General features: G+C 40.9%; 1 protein-coding gene across 4 annotated transcripts in view; it reads left to right on the top strand.

The window, feature by feature from the left end:
* ofcc1 (orofacial cleft 1 candidate 1) overlaps positions 1–19,673 on the top strand; it is a 114,483-nt gene that overhangs the window by 23,047 nt on the left and 71,763 nt on the right. For all 4 annotated transcript variants that reach the window (XM_042308758.1, XM_042308759.1, XM_042308760.1 and 1 more), the window contains exon 12: positions 15,479–15,718. In XM_042308758.1, the coding sequence (XP_042164692.1) occupies positions 15,479–15,718 (240 nt within the window). The remainder of the gene's footprint in view (positions 1–15,478; positions 15,719–19,673) is intronic.

Genomic DNA, 19,673 nt, shown 5'->3' with positions numbered 1-19,673 from the left:
TGTTTGATTGGGTTCAAGTCCGGGCTCTGGCTGGGGCACTCAAGGACATTCATACGTTTGTCCCCAAGCCATTCCTGCATTGTCTTGGCTGTGTGCTTAGGGTCGTTGTCCTGCTGGAAGTTGAACCTTTGCCCCAGTCTGAGGGCCTGAGTGCTCTGGAGCAGGTTTTCATCAAGGATCTCTTTGTACTTTGCTCCGTTCATCTTTGCCTTAATCCGGACTAGTCTCCCAGTCCCTGCCTCTGAAAAACATCCCCACAGCATGATGCTGCCAACACCATGCTTCACCATAGAGATGGTGCCACACATGACACATGGCATTCAGGCCATAGAGTTCAATCTTGGTTTCATCAGACCAGAAAATCTTGTTTCTCATGGTCTGAGAGTCCTTTAGGTGTCTTTTGGCAGACTCCAACCAGGCTGTCATGTGCATTTTACTGAGGAGTGGCTTCCGTCTGGCCATGCTACCATAAAGGCCTGATTGGTGGAGTACTGCAGAGATGGTTGTCCTTCTGGAAGGTTTTCCCATCTCGGCAAAGGAACACTGGAGCTCTGTCAGAGTGATCATCGGGTTCTTGGTCACCTCCCTGACCAAGGCCCTACTCCCCCAATTGTTCAGTTTGTCCAGGTGACCAGCTCTAGGAAGAGTCTTGGTGGTTCTAAACTTCTTCCATTTAAGAATGGAGACCACTGTGTTATTTTTGACCTTCAATGCTGCCAAAATGTTTTGGTACCAATCCCCAGATCTGTGCCTCGCCATAATCCTGTCTCGGAGATCTACGGACTATTCCTTCGACCTCATGGCTTGGTTTTTGCTCTGACGTGCACTGTCAACTGTGGGACCTTATATAGACAGAATGTGTTCCTTTCCAAATCATGTCCAATCAATTGAATTTACCACAGGTAGACTCCAATCAAGTTGTAGAAACATCTCAAGGATGATCAAAAGAAACAAGGTGCACCTAAACTCAATTCTGAGTCTCATATTAAAGGGTCTGAATAGTTATGTAAATAAGGTATTTCAGTTTTTTATTCTTAATACATTTGCAAAATAATCTAAAGACCGGTTTTTGCTTTGGGATTATTAGATATTGTGTGTGTAGATTGTGTGTAAATACATTTTATAATAAGGCTGTAACATAACAAAATGTGGAAGGGTTCTGAATACTTTCCGAATGCACTGTATATTGTTTGTTGTATGCTTAATGTTTTTGAATATTAATGTATAACTAGGTACCAGGATGCACTTTTCCATGGAACCTTTTTAGGTTCTCTGCGCTTCTGTACTAGATAGATACAGTGCCTTCAGAAAGTATTCATACCCCTTGCTTATTCCACATTTTGTTGTTAAAGCCTGAATTGAAAATGTATAAAATTCTTATATTTTTTTCACACTGATCTACCCACAATAAATACCCCATAATGGCAAAGTGAAAACAGGTTTTTTGAATTGTTTGCAAACATATTGAAAATGAAATACAGAAGTATTCACACCCCTGAGTCAATACTTTGCAGAAGCATCTTTCTGTCAAGTTCTGTCAAGCTGGTTGTTGATCATTGCTAAACAAGCATTTTCAGATTTAAATCAAAACTGTAACTCGGCCACTCAGGAACATTCATTGTCTTCTTGGTAAGCAACTTCAGTGTAGATTTGGCCTTGTGTTTTAGTTCATTGTCCTGCTGAAAGGTGGAAAGCAGACTCAAATCAAATCAAATGTGTTTATATAGCCCTTCGTATATCAGCTGATATCTCAAAGTGCTGTACAGAAACCCAGCCTAAAACCCCAAACAGCAAGCAATGCAGGTGTAGAAGCACGGTGGCTAGGAAAAACTCCATAGAAAGGCCAAAACCTAGGAAGAAACCTAGAGAGGAACCAGGCTATGTGGGGTGACCCAGGTTTTCCTTTAGGATTTTGCCTGTGCTTAGCAACATTCCATTTGTTTTTTATCTGGAAAAACTCACCAATCCTTAACAATTACATGCATACCCATGACATGATGCAGCCATCACTTTGCTTGAAAGTATGGAGAGTGGTACTCAGCAATGTGTTGTATTGGTGCTGCCCCAAGCATAACACTTTGTATTAAAGACAAAAAGTGAATTGCTTTGCAATTTTTTTTGCAGCATTACTTTAGTGCAACAGGATGCATGTTTTTGAATATTTTTTATTCTGTACAGGCTTCCTAATTTTCATTCTGTCAATCAGGTTAGTATTTTGGAGTAACTTTAATGTTGTTGATCCATCCTCAGTTTTCTCCTATCATGGCCATTAAACTCTGTAACTGTTTTAAAGTCACCATTGGCAACATGGTGAAATTGTCACGCCCTGACCGTAGAGAGCCTCTTAATGTCTCTATTTGGTTTGGTCAGGGTGTGATTTGGGGTGGGCATTCTATGTTTCGTTTTCTATGATTTGGTGTTTCTATGTTTTGGCCGGGTATGGTTCTCAATCAGGGACAGCTGTCTATCGTTGTCTCTGATTGGGAACCATACATAGATAGCCCTTTTTACCTCCTTTCTTTGTGGGAAGTTGACTTTGTTTAGGGCACATAGCCTTTGAGCTTCACGGTTTGTTTTTGTAGTGTTTATTGTTTTGTTCGGCGTCATTTTGATTAATAAAAGAAAACGTACGCTCACAACGCTGCACCTTGGTCCTCTCCTTTCAACAGCTGTGACAGAAATCCCTAAATGTTTCCTTCCTCTCTGGTAATTGAGTTAGGAAGGAAGCCTGTATCTTTGTATTGACTGGGTGTATTGATAATTAATAATTTCACCATGCTCAAAGGGATATTCATTGTCTGTGTAACGGCTGTCGTCAGAAGGATGAGACCAAGGCGCAGCGTTCCTTCAGTTCCACATAATATTTATTGTTGAAGTGAAACTTTTAGACAACAAAATAATAAAGAAAACAACAACCGAACAACTTCATAGTGCAAACTACCTGGTCACAAACGAAGAACAAGATCCCACACAGAAGGAGGGAAAACAGCTACCTAAGTATGATTCCCAATCAGAGACAACAATAGACCGCTGTCCCTGAATGAGAACCATACCTGGCCAAACACAAAGAAATAGAAAACATAGAAACATGAACATAGAATGCCCACCCAAATCACACCCTGACCAAACCAAGAATAGAGACATAAAAAGCTCTCTACGGTCAGGGCGTGACAGTCTGCTTTTTTTTTACCCATCTACCAATAGGTGCCCTTATTTGCGTGTCATTGGAAAAACCTCCCTGGTCTTTGTGGTTGAATCTGGGTTTGAAATTCACTGCTCGACTGAAGGACCTCACAGATAATTGTATGTGTGCGGTACAGAGATGAGGTATGTTAAACACTATTAGTTTCACAGAAAGTGAGTCCATGCAATTTATGTGCAACTTATTCACTTATTATTATTATTCATTAACTTATTTAGGCTTGTCATAACAAAGGGGTTGAATATTTTTTGACTCAAGACATTCCAGCTTGTAATTTTTAATTAATTTGTAAGAATGTAGATCCATGTAGACATTAGGCCAGTGACAAATACATTATCATTTTTTCTCCCCAATTTCATGGTATCCAATTGGTAGTTAGTCTTGTCTCATCGCTGTAGCTCCTGTACGGACTCGGGAGAGGCGAAGGTCAAGAGCCGTGTGTCCTCCGAAATACAACCCAACCAAGCCGCACTGCTTCTTTACACAATGCCCGCTTAACCCAGAAGCCAGCCGCACCAATGTGTCAGAGGAAACATCTGGCAACCATGTCAGCACGCACTGCGCCCAGCCCGCCACAGGAGTCACTAGTGCGCGATGGGACAAGGAAAAAATCCTCCCCTAACCCGAACGATGGTGGGCCAATTGTGCACTTCCCCATGGGTCTCCTGGTCGCGGCCGGCTGCGAAAGCCTGGACTCAAATCCCTAGTGGCACAGCTGGCACTGCGATTCAGTGCCTTAGACCACTGCGCCACTCAGGAGGTAGACAAATACATTTTTAATTCAGGGTGTAACACAACAAAATGTGGAAAAAGCCAAAGGGAGTGAGTACTTTCTGACGGCAAGGGTTTATAAACTGAACAAAAATAAATGAATCCAAACAGTGTCACCAGACCGTTTATTTTGCGTGGCAAAAGTCGAGTGCGGAACATGCAAATGAGTAAAGTCGAATCTCCAATGGATTTTGGGGACTATAATTGATAGTTTCAAATTTGTTTGTGTGTTTGTTTTGTGGTAGGTGAATGACACCAGAATCTGTTCCCTATACTCCTGGTCAACCGCCACTGTCTAGCTTCTGGGTAGCAGACTGACTAATTGAAGACCTGCTGTATCTTTCAAAAGGGTCTTTCTGTTTTTTAGCTTTAATAAATTGGCAAACATTTCTTAAAACCTGTTTTATCTTTGTCATAATGGGGTATTGTGTGTAGAGTGATGACACATTTGTTTTATTTAATCAATTTTAGAATAAGGCTGTAACGTAACTTAACGTGGAAAAGGGGAAGGGGTCTGAATACTTTCCAAATGCACTGTACCTGCAGTCAGCATGCCAATTGCAAGCTCCCTCAACTTGAGATATTGGTGGCATTATGTTGTGTGACAAAATGGCACATTTTAGAGTGGCCTTTTATTGTCCCCAGCACAAAGTGCACCTGTGTAATGATCATGCTGTTTAATCAGCTCATTGACATGCCAAACTTGTCAGGTGGATGGATTATCATGGCAAAGGAGAAATGCTCACTAATAAGGATGTAAACAAATTTCTTCACAAAAGTTGAGAGAAATAAGCATTTTGTAGGATCTTTTATTACAGCTCATGAAACATGGAACCAACACTTTATATGTTATTATTTTTATTATTATATTTTTGTTCAGCATACTTAGGCATGAACGAATTAACCTGCTAATTTATGTATCCTTATTTTTTTTAAAGTCTTATTTAATCAAAGTTGCTATTTCCAAAGCACTATTCTGTTATTTCTGTTTTTAAAAATGCAGCATTGCAAATCCAGAGCTCCAATCACAACACATTTTCTGTAAAGATGCAGACTGTGGGTTGCAGATTGTGTCATCTGCTGTGGTTCCTCACTGTCAAGACCCAACATGATGGTAGTGTTGGTCTGTGATCCACTTCAAACTGTCAATGCATAAATCATGAATCGTTTCGATATTGCAAGAAAATATTGTCATTTCACAAAACCATACCAAAACGTAGCGAAACTAACTGGAATTATATTAAAAGTAATACAAAATGCAACTAAACGTTTTAAAACATTAGCTGACACCTTGAGGCTTGATAGGGGGTAAAAATGTTTTTCCCAGAAGGTTAGACATTTTCGTTATTTGTTAGCTATCTAGGCTACCAGTTAGCATTTACCCCACACATCAAATTAAATTATATTTGTCACATGCGCCGAATACAACAGGTGTAGTAGACCTTACTGTGAAATGCTTACTTCCAAGCCCTTAACCAACAATGCAGTTTTATGAAAATACAAAAAAAAAAGTAAGCGATAAGAATGACAAAATTAAAGAGCAGCAGTAAATAACAATAGCAGGGCTATATACTGTGGGTGTTGGTACAGAGTCAATGTGCGGGAGCCCTGGTATTGAGGTAATATGTACATGTAGGTAGAGTTATTAGCTAGCTTACCCTACTGTGTGCTGGACAAATTAGCTAATGTTTTGGTCATTTTAGTTACTAAGATAAATAAAACATCTCAAATTAGCTACTCACTGTAGCGTTAACTTCTTTTGAGTTACTTCTTTCTTTCCCCAGTTGTCAGTTCGACCACACACGTTTATGCACTCATTTGTGTAAGACAAATTCAGAAATGACAGTTGGAACTCCACAGCAGAAAAGATGTGATTGTTGTTGCTAGGTAACCAGTTACACTGCTTGCTTTTAGCTTGCGGTTTGCGCACACATTTATCCAGAGGGAATACAACAATTATAGCTAGTGTCTGAAAGAATGATATGGATTTAATATTTGTCAAATTATTGAGCATATCCTCAAAACTCAAATAATCATCAGAAGTTGTCCTTAATTAGCATATCAAGATCCTGATATGGACCACAGTCAAGAGCATATGCATTGTATGTGCGGAGAAAAAGGGTAGTGTAAGGGTTTGGGTTAGGTGCTATTTCATGCAAATGAAATATTTTTAATAATTTAGTTTTAATTTGGCGCTCTGCAATTCACCGGATGTAGACAAAAATGATCCAGCTAAAGGGATCTGAGTGGCAAGAGGTTTTAATATGGCCGCAAGAAAATCCCCTTTACGTAACTTGTCATTTAAAATTGCTCACAGTAGCTTTATTTATCTCGGGGTGCATCAGATTTGAAAACCTTTTTCAAGCCAACTTTGCTCCTCTTTCAACCCGCACTAAGGACAATTTGGAAAGCTGGTCTTTGCTACACCTAACCTTAGTCACAATAATTAATTATATTAATATGAATACTCTCCCTAAATTCTTTTATCTCTATCAGTGCCTACCGATTTTTCTTCCCAATACATTTTTCAAAAAGATTAACGGCCTAATTGTACCTTTTATATGGGACAAAAAGCCCCCTAGGATACGAAAACAGCTTTTGCAGAGGCCCAAACCAGATGGCGGTCTAGCTCTACCGGATTTTAGATTATATTATTGGGCCGCTAACCTTAGGCTCATTCAGTACTGGTTGCAGAGAGATTTTCCCACCCCCAATTTGGCTATAGATGGAAGCCGCCTCATCTATACCGGCATCATTGTCTTCGCTCGCTCACTCCTCCATTACAGGCCCTTACTCTTCCTTCACCAAAAATATGTGTCAAAACAACATTGAACATCTGGAATCAATTTAGCTGCCACTTTGGGTTTCAGACAACCTCTTCTTTTGCTCCAGTAGCCTCAAATCCAGCTTTTCCCCCATCTATGATTGATGGTGCTTTCTCAACATGGTCTCGGTATTAAAAGATTCAGAGATCTCTATATTAACAATACATTTAGTAAGTTGAACAATTATCAGATAAATTTGGTCTCCCCAGACATAATTTCTTTAGGATCTTACAAGTCCAGAGTTACGTCCACAGCATAGATCCCTGATTCCCCACCCTTCTTATCCCTCTTCCTACTCTGAAAGACACCTTGTCAATAATCTTTAGTCAAATTTGCTCACTACAAACCACCTCATTAAACAATATTAAATCCTCATGGGAGGAGGAACTGGGTGAGGAAATGTCTGATGAACTATGGGAAGGGGCACTCAAAAGAGTACATACCTCTTCTATTTGCGCCCGACACATTCTCATTCAATGCAAACTCATTCATAGGGCCCACTGGACCAAAGCAAGATTATCCTAAATTTAAAAGGATGTGAACCCTAATTGTGTACGTTGTAACCAGTCTCCTGCTAATCATGTACACATGTTTTGGTGTTGCCCATCTCTTGTTGGTTTCTGGAAAGACATCTTTAACACACTCTCAGAATTAAGCGGCACAGAGATCGAGCCAGACCCATTTATTGCATTATTTGGAGTTTCCTTACCCACAACACAATTGACCAAAATGAATAAGGATGTAATTGCCTTTGTCACTTTGTTAACGAGACGATTAGTTTTACATACATGGAAATCCTCTGCACCCCCTTCTCATGCTCTTTGGATTAAATCCGTTTTGAATTGCATAAAGTTGGAAAAAATTTAACACACACTCAATGGGTCTATAGACAAATCATGTTAAATGACTACATTTCCCTGCAGTGCCAGAGTGACACATTCGGAGAGCAGAGTTTCAGGGGTGACAGTTTGGAGGTAGTTTGGAGGTAGACAGGGGAGGGGCGGTTAACCTGTCTAGGACTGGCGCTCCGCCAACAGCCAATAAAATTGCAGGGCTGTCACGTTCTGACCTTTATTTCCTTTGTTTTGTCTTTATTTAGTATGGTCAGGGCGTGAGTTGGGGTGGGCAGTCTATGTGTGTTTTTCTATGTTGGGGTTTTGAGTTCAGCCTAGTATGGTTCTCAATCAGAGGCAGGTGTCGTTAGTTGTCTCTGATTGAGAATCATACTTAGGTAGCCTGGGTTTCACTTTTGGTTTGTGGGTGGTGTTTTCCGTGCATGTGATTGTTGCCACACGGTACTGTTTCGGTTTAGTTCGTTTCACGTTTATTGTTTTGTAGTGTTCAGTTTATGTCTTTAAATAAACGTTATGGACACTTACCACGCTGCGCATTGGTCCTCCGATCCTTCTCGCTTCTCCTCCTCAGAAGAGGAGGAGGAATGCCGTTACAAGGGCGCCAAATGCAAATCAACAGAAATCTCATAAATCAAATTTCTCAAACATACAAGTCCATGCACCATTTTAAAGATAAAATTCTCATTAATCCAGCCCCAGTGTCTGATTTCAAAAATGCTTTATAGCGAAAGCTCCACAAACTATTATGTTAGGTCACCACCAAGTCACAGAAAAACACAGCCATTTTTCCAGCCAAAGAGAGGAGTCACAAAAAGCACAAATAGAGATAAAATGAATCACTAACCTTTGATGATGTTCATCAGATGACACTCATAGGATTTCATATTACACAATACATGTATGTTTTGTTCAATAAAGTGCATGTTTATATCCAAAATTCTCAGTTTACATTGGTGTGTTATATTCAGTAGTTCAAAAACATGCTGTGATTTTGCAGAGAGCCACATCAATTCACAGAAATACTCATAAACCAGCCAAAATAAATATCCGCCATGTTACGCAGTCAACAATAGTCAGAAATAGCATTATAAATATTCATTTACCTTTGATGATCTTCATCAGAATGCACTCCCAGGAATCCCAGTTCCACAATAAATGTTTGATTTGTTCGATAATGTCCATCATTTATGTCCAAATAGCCTCTTTTTTTAGGGCTTTTGGTAAACAAATCCAAACGCGCGTTTAGGTCCAGCCAAACGAAAAGTTTAAAAAGTTATATTACAGGTCGTAGAAACTTGTCAAACTAAGTATAGAATCAATCTTTAGGATGTTTTTATCATAAATGTTCAATAATGTTCCAACCGGAGAATTCCATTGTCTGTAGAAAAGCAAAGGAACGGGAGATACCACTCATGTGAACACGCGTGACTGAGATCGAGGCTGCTGCCAGACCTCTGACTCAATCAGCTCTCATTCGGCCCCCCTTCACAGTAGAAGCCTGATACAACGTTCTAAAGACTGTTGAGATCTAGTGGAAGCCTTAGGAAGTGCAAGATGACCCATATCCCACTGTGTATTCGATAGGGGCTGAGTTCAAAAACTACAAACCTCAAATTTCCTACTTCCTGTTTGGATTTTTTCTCAGGCTTTTGCCTGCCATATACGTTATGTTATACTCACAGACATCATTCAAACAGTTTTAGAAACTTCAGAGTGTTTTCTATCCAATACTAATACTAATATGCATATATTAGCATCTGGGACTGAGTAGGAGGCAGTTTACTCTGGGCACGCTATTCATCCAAAATTGAAAATGCTGCCCCCTATCCCAAAGAAGTTAAGAGCGATTGATCAGTCAGTAAGGAATTTTTTGGTGATCTTGTCCTTGAAAAACTAAAGGAAGGAGTTTTAGAGTTCAGTGGAGGGAGTAGAAAAGGTATGGTCACGGGGCTGAAGTGGCTTGCTGACAGTGGATAACAGAGTCTGGGAGTTCTTATTGGAGCTGTTGATGATGTTGGAGAAATAAGTGGACCTGGCAGCACTGAGGGCATCACTGTAGGTTGTGTTTGTAGGCCTCAGCGTGGACAGTGAGCCCAGACTTCTTGCTCAGCCACTCCAGGTGGCGGCCAGCATGCTTCTGGCAGCGGAGCTCAGGCGTAAATCAGGGTGGGGAGGAGGGGAAGGAGCAAAAGAGAGGTTTAGTTTGGAGTGGGCCAGAGAGTTGAGTGAGACAGAGCATTGAATTTGGCAACTAGTTCATCAGGTGAGTTGGAGGTGTGGTCAATGGGCAGGGCGGAGCAGATGGCATCAGAGCTTTGATGTTGTGGAAGGAGATGAGGCATTTGTCAGTGTTGTGTGGTGAGTATGAGGTTAGATAGAAATTAAGAATCTTGTGTTCAGACAGCGGGAATAGGGAGGGGGAAGTATAAGTTAGGTTGGGGCCAACAGAGCAAACAAGGTCAACTATGTGTCCCTTGATGTGAGTGGGAAAATTGACATGTTAGGTAATATTGAAACAGTACCTAACGGCCATGAAATCAGAGGCCAGTTTGTGTGCACGTGAGTAATTCCGACAGTTGAGAGAGGAATGATTTGTTAGCTTTACACCCTGACTACACTGCTCGCGTCGTGTGCGCCGAGCGTTGCAAAATAAATGTAGAAATCTATATTATTCAATTATTGCACCTACACTGCTCGCGCTCCTCAACGAGTGTCTGCATTGCCACGGGATAAAATAGAAGTCAGTTCTATTTGTGATGCAGATCGCGGTGCAAGTCCTGCCTCTCCCATCTCCTCATTGGTTTATAGAAGCAGATACCCACGTGCCATCTCCTCATTGGTTATACCCACGTGGGTGATTGAAAGACGAACTGTGTTGTTGGTCGTTGTGGTAATACTATGAAATCACCTTATAAGTTCAAAGAAGAAAAAGCCTGGAAGGTGGAGAGATGACTAGAAACGAATCGGTTGACCGTTTTATGTGTGGATTATGTGTGGATTTGTCGGAGTAGAGGACCTCGTGTATTTCAGGTAAAATAACAATTCAATGTTTATTTCCCAGGACATATTAGCTAACAACAGCGAGCTAGCTATATAGGACAAATTAGCTAGCAAGTGCAAGCTAGCTAGCTAAATTGGCGTAAATGTTTAATGCTTTTCGACCTGTCCCCAAATTAATGTAATTGGTTCAGAGTTTGTTTTGATATTTCAACCTGCGTGTCGTGATCGCTTTTGGTGTGGGGGGACCAAATAAATGTATGCACGATGGTGCACAATCGCAACCGGTTTGGGTTCTGTGTTAGGAGGACGGTACACAAGGATAGTGGTTATTGAGCAAAATGATTTGTAGGCAATGTATTCAAATGAAGAGATAGTAGGGAGACAGTTCAGTTATTTAGATTTTGGAGTTGTTACAGTACAGCGAGTCCGCCACCACGGCCGGTGGAGCAGGGGTGTCACACGTAGCCATAACCAGCGGGAGTAGCTTGGTTAAGAGAAAATAAATCACCAGGTTGTTGCCAAGTTTCAGTTAGGAGGAGGAAGTCTAGCTTGTCAGATATTAATCCATGAAGCAAGGGGGCTTTGTTGGTCATTGATCGAGTGTTGAGGAGAGCAAAGTTAACATTGTGAGACTGATGTTTTTTAGTGGCAGGGACTGGGAGACTAGTCAGGATTGAGGGAAAGATGAATGAAGCAAAGTACAGACAGATCCTTGGTGAAAAACTATCCCAGAGCACTCAGGACCTCAGACTGGGACGAAGGTTCACCTTCCAACAGGACAGCGACTCTAAGCACACAGCCAAGACAACGCAGGAGTGACTTCGGGACAAGTCTCTGAATGTTCTTGAGTGGCCCAGCCAGAGCCCGGACTTGAAACCAATCAAACGTCTGTGGGGAGACCTGAAAATAGCTGTTCAATGACGCTCCCCATCCAACCTGACAGAGCTTGAGAAGATCTGCAGAGAAGAATGCAAAATACCGGTGTGCCAAGCTTGTAGCGTCATACCCAAGAAGACTCAAGGCTGTAATCGCTGCCAAAGGTGCTTCAACAAAGTACTGAGTAAAGGGTCTGAATACTTATGTAAATGTTATATTTCAGATTTTTTTATTTTATAAATTTGCAAACATTTCTTAACCAGTTTTTGCTTTGTCATTATGGGATATTGTTTGTAGATTGATGAGAGGGACACTAATTTAATCCATTTTTAGAATAAGGCTGTAACGTAATAAAATGTGGAAAAAGTCAAGGGGTCTGAATACTTTTGAAATGCACTGCTAGACATGACTCGGCCGTTGTGTTGTAGAATTTGGGAATTTTGTCTCATGTATAATAAATTCTATACATTAGTTTATACTGATTTTATCATACATTTTCGTTAACTGTAATTTTGTAATTTTTTCTAAAAGATTGTCAGTTGGATATGCTCTCTGCAAGGTTTTGTATATCTTCCTATCATATGAACATCCTTTTCTGACTCAAATAAGATTTCCTCAAGGTTGCTCTGATGTCCAAAAGATTTCAAATCAGAATTTTGTGATATGTAACTTTTAAGTTGCATGTAATACTGAACAAAAATATAAACACAACATGTAACAATTTCAAAGATTTTACTGAGTTACAGTTGATTGAAGGAAATCAGTCAATTGAAATACATTCATTAGGCCCTAACCTATGGATTTAGGCTCACCGTCTGGGGAGCCAGGCCCACCCTCTGGGGAGCCAGGCCCAGCCAATCAGAATGAGTTTTTCCAACAAAAGGGCATTTTTTGGCAGAAATACTCCTCAGCACCCCTTCCTCAGATGATCTCGTAGGTGAATAAGCCATATGTGGTGGTCCTGGGCTGGCGTGGTTACACGTGGTCTACGTTTGTGAGGCCGGTTGGGTGTACTGCCAAATTCTCTAAAACAATGTTGGAGGCGGCTTATGCTTGAGAAATTAACATTCAGTTCCCTGGCAACAGCTCTGTTGAACATTCCTGCAGTCAGCACGCCAATTGTTCGCTCCCTCAACTTGATACATCAGTGACAAAACTGCACATTTTAGAGTGACATTTTTTGTCCCCAGCACAAGGTTCACCTGTTTAATGATCATGCTGTTTAATCAGATTCTTGATATGCCACACCTGTCAGGTAAATGGATTATCTTGGCAAAGCATAAATGCTCACTAACAGGGATTTTGTGTACATTTGAGAGAAAAGCTTTTGGGTGTATGGAACATTTCTGGTATCTTTTATTTTAACTCATGCAATTATTTTTGTTCAGTGTACAATGTTGTCGCTCCATCTTCAGTTTTCTACTGTTGCAGTCATTAAGCTCTGTAACTGTTTCAACGTCACCATTGGCCTCATGGTGAAATCCCTGAGTGGTTTCCTTCCTCTCCGGCAACTGTGTTAGGAAGGACGCCTTTATCTTTGTAGTGACTGGGTGTATTGATACACCATCAAAAGTGGAATTAATAACTTCACCATGCTCAAAGTGATATTCAATGTATGTTTATTTTATTATTACCCACCTACCAATAGGTGCCCTTCTTTGCGAGGCATTGGAAAACCTCCCTGGTCTATGTTGTTGAATCTGTGTTTGAAATTCACTGCTCGACTGGGAGATCTTACAGATAATTGTATGTGTGGGATACAAAGATGAGGTAGTCATTAAAATATAATGTTAAACACTATTATTGCACACAGAGTGAGTCCATGTAACTTATGTGACTTTTTAAGCTAACCTTTACTCCTGAACTTATTTAGGCTTGCCATAACAAAGGAGTTGAATAATTATTGACTCAAGACATTTCCTAAAAATTATGGGGCATTGTGTGTAGACCAGTGATTCAAAATCTTACTTTAAATTCAGGCTGTAACACAACAAAATGTGGAAAAAGTCAAGGGATGTGAATACTTTCAGAAGGGACTGTATATTGTTTGTTGCATGCTTAATGTTTGAATATTCATGTATAACTGGGTACCAGGATGCACTGTTCCATGGAACCTTTTTAGGCCCTCAACACTACTGTACGAGATAGATGATGTACTTTAATAATCCATGAAGGGAAATGTAATATTAATGCCCCATGTTTGTGCACGGGTGTGTGTTTTATGGTAGGTGAATACTAGGTACAAGGATCTCGCCCTTAGCGCTCTTGAAATAGGCTCCTGGTCATCTATCACTCTTCAGCTACCAGGTTGCCAAATATGCCAAATTTCCCTTTCACTGGCACTATACACTGAGTATACAAAACATTAAGAACACCTGCTCTTTCTATGACAGACTGACCAGGTGAAAGCTATGATCCCTTATTGATATAATTTGTTAAATCCACTTCAATCAGTGTAGATGAAGGGGAGGACAGGTTAAAAAAATATTTTTAAGCCTTGACAATTGAATTGTGTATGTGTGCGTGCCATTGAGGGTGAATGGGCAAGACAAAATATTTAAGTGCCTTTGAGCGGTGTATGGTAGTAGGTTTCTGGTGCATCGGTTTGTGTCAAGAATTACAACGCTGCTGGGTTTTTGACTCATAACAGTTTCCTGTGTGTATTAACAATGGTCTACCAAAAGAACATCTAGCCAATTTGACACAACTGTGGGAAGCATTGGAGTCAACATGGGCCAGCAACCCTGTGGAACGCTTTCGACACCTTGTAGAGTCCATTCCCCGGCGAATTGAGTCTGTTCTGAGGGCAGGGGGGGGGCTAAGGGCTGTTCTTACTCACGACGCAACGTGGAGTGCCTGGATACAGCCTTTAGCTGTGGTATATTGGCCATATACCACAAACTCCTGAGGTGTCTTATTGCTGTTATAAACTGGTTAACAACGTAATTAGAACAGTAAAAATGCATATTTTTTGTCATACCCGTGGTATACATCCTCATATACCATGGCTCTCAGCCAATAAGCATTCAGGGCTCGAACCACCCAGTTTATATTGTTCTCTTTACGCTGGATGCATGCCAATTTGCAAAAATTTGTGAAAAGGTTGTACATAATTACATAAATACAATAACATAAGCACATAAGGGTATGCACACATCTACTTTCGTAATTAATGATGATGGCTAATTCATACAAAATTGTATTTTGAGGATGCCATTCAGGAAGGGAAACTGAATGAGTGTTTTTTATTGTTCAGTGATCATCTAGAATGAATTCCTTAACAGTCCAACGATCTTCCCCTATTGCTCATCATATCCTTGAAATGAGGCCATTCCAACAAAACAAACAAACAACAACAAAGCTCATCCCGGAACCTCATTGTGATTAGCTACAGTTTCGTCACAGACTCAGACACTAACCCTCTCCCCTTACAGATGAATTGCTTCCTGAATTAATCCAGTGTTTGTCCTTTAACGTTTTCAACTGAATCCCTCCCCTTGATGGATTTCCAACCTGATGTGCTCCCCCTTTTAACAGCCAATAACTGAAATGTGCAAATATTGTTTTTATTTTGTGAATAATTCTCTCAACTGTATACAGTTGAGTTGTTAAGCAGCAATGCTTGTGTTACAGTACAGGATGTACACATGATATGTTTAGGGTAATGAATTTCCTTTGTGAGTGAGAATGATGCACACTGTCTGCTGTCTGGTGGAGAGGCAGGCAGTGGCACGCTGTCTGAGCAGAGGGAGAAAAGGATAGAGAGAGATACAGAGAGAGTGAGGGAGGGGAAGAGAGTGCAGGGAGAGAGATACAGAGAGAGAGCGTGAGGGAGGGGGGAGAGAGTGAAGGAGACGCCAGTGCTGTGTCTGTGAGGGGTGCGTTCCTTGACCTCTGGTTTCTTGCTACAGTGACAGTAACTGTAACACAACCTTCTCTATGTAATGCAGGTGGAGTGGTCGCAGAGTCCCCAGCCCATGGAAGTGCGTGTGCGCTGCCTACGGGCAGTCAGGGACAAGCTGCCCAGGGGCCTTTACAGCCTCAGTGTGGCCCTCCACAGCCGTCTGGGAGGCCCCGCCCTCACCTGGTCCTGTCTGAAGGAGGAGCAGTGGGCTGGGACCACAGAGCCCGTGGAGCACGGGGGCCACTTCTACGACACAGAGCTGTACGTCAACCAGAGCCTGTTCACTGTACGTAAGCATCACAGGGATGGGGACTGCTCCTCCGCTCCAATCGGGTGACAAACACATTTAGTTTAGCCCCCCATCCTGGCCTTCCTCTATTGAGAGTAATGTGTTTTTATTCAGGAGGGGAAGGACAGGATGTGATTTGTGGCGATGGGAGTTCATTCAATAAGACCCTCTTTTATTGAAACGATGCTCGGGGAAGCCGCTCAAGAAATAGTCCTTGAGATATGTGCAATGATGGAGGAAAAAAATAAAAAACATTTTCTTCATCTGAAAGCAATTCTGACACTGAGGGGCTCTGGATTAAAACACGTTCACTTCCAAGAGGGGGAAAAGTCTTTGACATGAAACCCAACACTGAATTAGCTAAATACTATCTTTAAAAACAAACAGGAGTTATCTGTCAGATAAAAAAATGACAATGCACACATGCGGTATTGAAATAACGGTTACAGCACGCTGTAGGTTTAATTTGTTTTCCACCGCAATAATTCCAACTTCTCTTCTTTCCAATGGTTTACTCTTTGGCTGCAGTGTAGGCTGTAGATTGAAAGGGGTTATGAAAATGTATATTAAACAGTAACTGTGTATATGAGGATGGAGAGACATTGTATTAAAATATGCCAGTGAGAGCCTCTAGGTTTGACTTGGGGGAAATCCAATATGAATAAAACAGCAACTTTTCAAACATGACATTTAATCCATGCATGTAAATCAAAAGAGAGATATATTATTCATTTATATAAGGGCATAGTGTTTTATTGGAATGAAAATGAAGTACAAATGCACTGAAAAATGTAGTGTATTTTCCAGAAGTCTATGTGAGCAGCCATCATGCAGTATGCCCGAGCTGCAACGGTGACTAAAGTAGGCCTCTACAGTGGTATTTTTAGACGTGGAACTTGGCAAATGAAACTATTTCCACTGTAACACCCTGGATAAAGTCTTGATACTTGTTACTCAGTTTGACTAAAACATTTCACTCCAAATTCTATTGAACGTTATTAGTTCAGCTGCGTTTTCATAGGATGGTTAGCATAGCAGTAGCATGTGCCACAGTTTTAGGTCTTATAAGTATTTTTTATTTAACCTTTATTTTAACAGGGAGTCCCATTGATGCCAAGGTCTCTTTCACAAGAGAGCCCTGTGAACATTTTACATTTTTAAAAGGGAGCCCTTCGAAATGTAACCTAATCCTAAATCATCTCTGTACTGTTCAAAGCACTTGTTGGCACTACAACAACAAATGCTAACAACAATAAAAATGTCATATAGTGGATGATGACCAGAAAGTCATGTTTATTCATTGCTATAAGATGCCTGATGCAATGCTGATACCAACATATGAAAACTATAAAAGCTAATCCACAATTTGTTTCCCTCCTGATCCGTTTTTCCAAAGTGTTAAGATGCAGAAGGACTGTCTAGATAGTCAGTGTTCCAATGGCAACTCTAAAGGGCCTTATCACATGTGGCCACTGTCAATGCACTGCTACAGTAGGTGGGCGTATTCATCAAGCCTCAGTCTCCTGATTATATTGTCTCAGGCTCCATCTGACATAAAGGACGGCGTAAGCCACCGAAACTGAATGCGGACCTCGCTGGGAAAGGCTGTAGGATCTGATTCAGAGGTATAAGGGTTTAAGTACGGCACTGCAAACACCTTGTGTCACTCTCAATCCTCTAGTCTCTCCCCAACCCTGGCTCTTATTTATAGATGTTGTTGTTAGCTGTGGAACCACTGCTGATCAGATTTGTCTGAGACTATCTGGATTGGCTCGAGTGTTTTTCTCTTTGCCCACGTTATCGTGCGATTTTGGGAGTGTGTTTGCGGTGCCTTCTGAGAGGAAATGAGGAATTAGCAACAGTAGGAGGAAGCCAGGAGCTTATTTTTGTTTTTGGTTCCCCTGTTCTTTGTGTGTGTGTTTGGGGTTCGTTTTACCAGGAACACTGCACTTCAATTTGATCTGTCTTAAAGATTCTTGTGAGGAGGCTGCACACATGAAGGGTGTCAGGCCCACGGTCTTAACACAGTGTTTACTTCAAGTGGGTAGAAGCATAAGATCCAACATCTTAATATTGAAGGGGAGGAAGAGGATGGAAAGCATGGCGTGATAAACTAAATCTTTGGATTCTCACCCAATCTTGTCTTTTTTCCCCATCAGCCCTTCATCTTTCTTTTTTCCAGTCATTGTTTTAATTCCTCAACTTTTTTCATCTCTGTTTTTTTCCGAAAGAAAGTGTTTTAAATGAATTTCCCAGAGACGGAGGAACGATAGATAAAGTTCTAAAATTGAGTCATCTTGTGTGTTAGTTTGGACAGTCGTTTTTTCCCCTCTTTTTCCTCCATTCATTTTTTTCTCTCCTTTCAAGATTGGGGCAGCAAATATCAGTCTGTTTTTAATGAAATGTGATAGTTGAATGGTTTAATAGGCGGTTCCACCAGGCCAAGGCAAAATGGAACACTGGACCATATGTTTCTGTTTGCTGCACCACCTGAGAAAGCCTGTCGTGCATCTCATCCAGGCCTGGCAGGCTCTCTCAGGCAACTGTGCCTTCCGCTCCCTTCTCTTTCTCTTTCCTTACCCCCCACCTCCCTGTTTATGTGGCTTATAGTTCTGTTACGGTAAATGAACAATATGAAATATTTTTCAATATCCATAATATGCAATATTATGCCATAAATTGTGTCTTGAGTCAGACACTTCCACCATCATTTCTCTCAGGTAGGTACCAAAAGCAGATTAGCGGGGGATACACATGATTTATGTGATAAAACAAGTCTTCACCGTTTTCCATTACAACTAATAGAGGGATGAAATATTCCCCCCTGGTGATTGATGAAGTGGGGTGCTCCTCGTTGTCAGTTCATTTTTTAAGCAGAAGGTAAGTCTACTGCTCTCTGGGTAAATAAGAGTCCCTGTTTTGTCATCTGCTAGCACAGCCCAAACTGCTCTACCTGCTGCTGCATGTGTGATTTTGTAACGTGGCTCAGTATGCTAAGGTCATGTTAGGCATGTTACTGTAAAATGTACATACTTGGGTTCACAGGGAAATTAACATTAATATCTCCAGGGTGTCCGCAGGTCCTTAAAACTGTCTTAAGTCTTAAATTAATTTATCTAAGATGGGATGATGAACCAAACATTTTTGACACCGACATTGGCCTCTTAGCAAAGCAATTTTGCTTTAGTCGGTAATTTCGCTTCTGGCTCTCACTCCCGCTCCCCCAATTGCACATGGAGTAAAGGGAGAGAGGCATTCTGATAAGCGCAAGCATTGACTATTGACAAGTTGAGCCACATTTCAAAATGTAATTGACACAGTTTTTAAAACAACTACTGTTACTGTTGTTAAAAAAGAGGAGATTCCCAGCTTTATGTGAGTAGAACAATAACTTCTCAACAGTCAATATAGAGGAAATAACACCGCTTTACAATCAAGGTATGTAATTGAGATGATTGAGTGCACCATTTGTGGTGAATACATCAAGTAGCCTAAGCAGGCCTACCAATGGAAGGTTTTCTCAGGATGTTACATTTACTGTTAGATCAGTTGCATGGCTATCTAGCAACAGTATCATATTAAGAGTTAGCAATCTAGCTAAGGTGTTTTTTTGTGTTCCCACTTCCTCTGCCAGTAAATTATGTAGCATAGGCTATAGCCTAGGCCAATTTTCATACAAAAAACATGCAGGCAAATTAATCTCTAAATATACATGATTATTCTGGATCCTATTTTGACATGTTTTACCTCAAGATAACCATCATGCATTCCCTGAACATGTTAGATGAAATAGCTCATTTTTCCATGTCTTTCTTGGCACTGGAAAAAGTCAGTCTAGAGCCCTCCTGCTTAGCTAACTTTCTTGGAATTATAGCCATTTGATACCTGATTTACTGAATGAGGGAAGGACCTTGTTAAGCTGGATCAAAAGCCTGCACACCCAGTGGTCTAG

The sequence above is a fragment of the Oncorhynchus tshawytscha genome, linkage group LG29 (genome assembly GCF_018296145.1).
Source record: "Oncorhynchus tshawytscha isolate Ot180627B linkage group LG29, Otsh_v2.0, whole genome shotgun sequence".
NCBI classification, from domain to species: Eukaryota; Metazoa; Chordata; class Actinopteri; order Salmoniformes; family Salmonidae; genus Oncorhynchus; species Oncorhynchus tshawytscha.
Note: the sequence above shows the minus strand (reverse complement) of the source record. Positions and strands in the feature narration are given on the sequence as shown.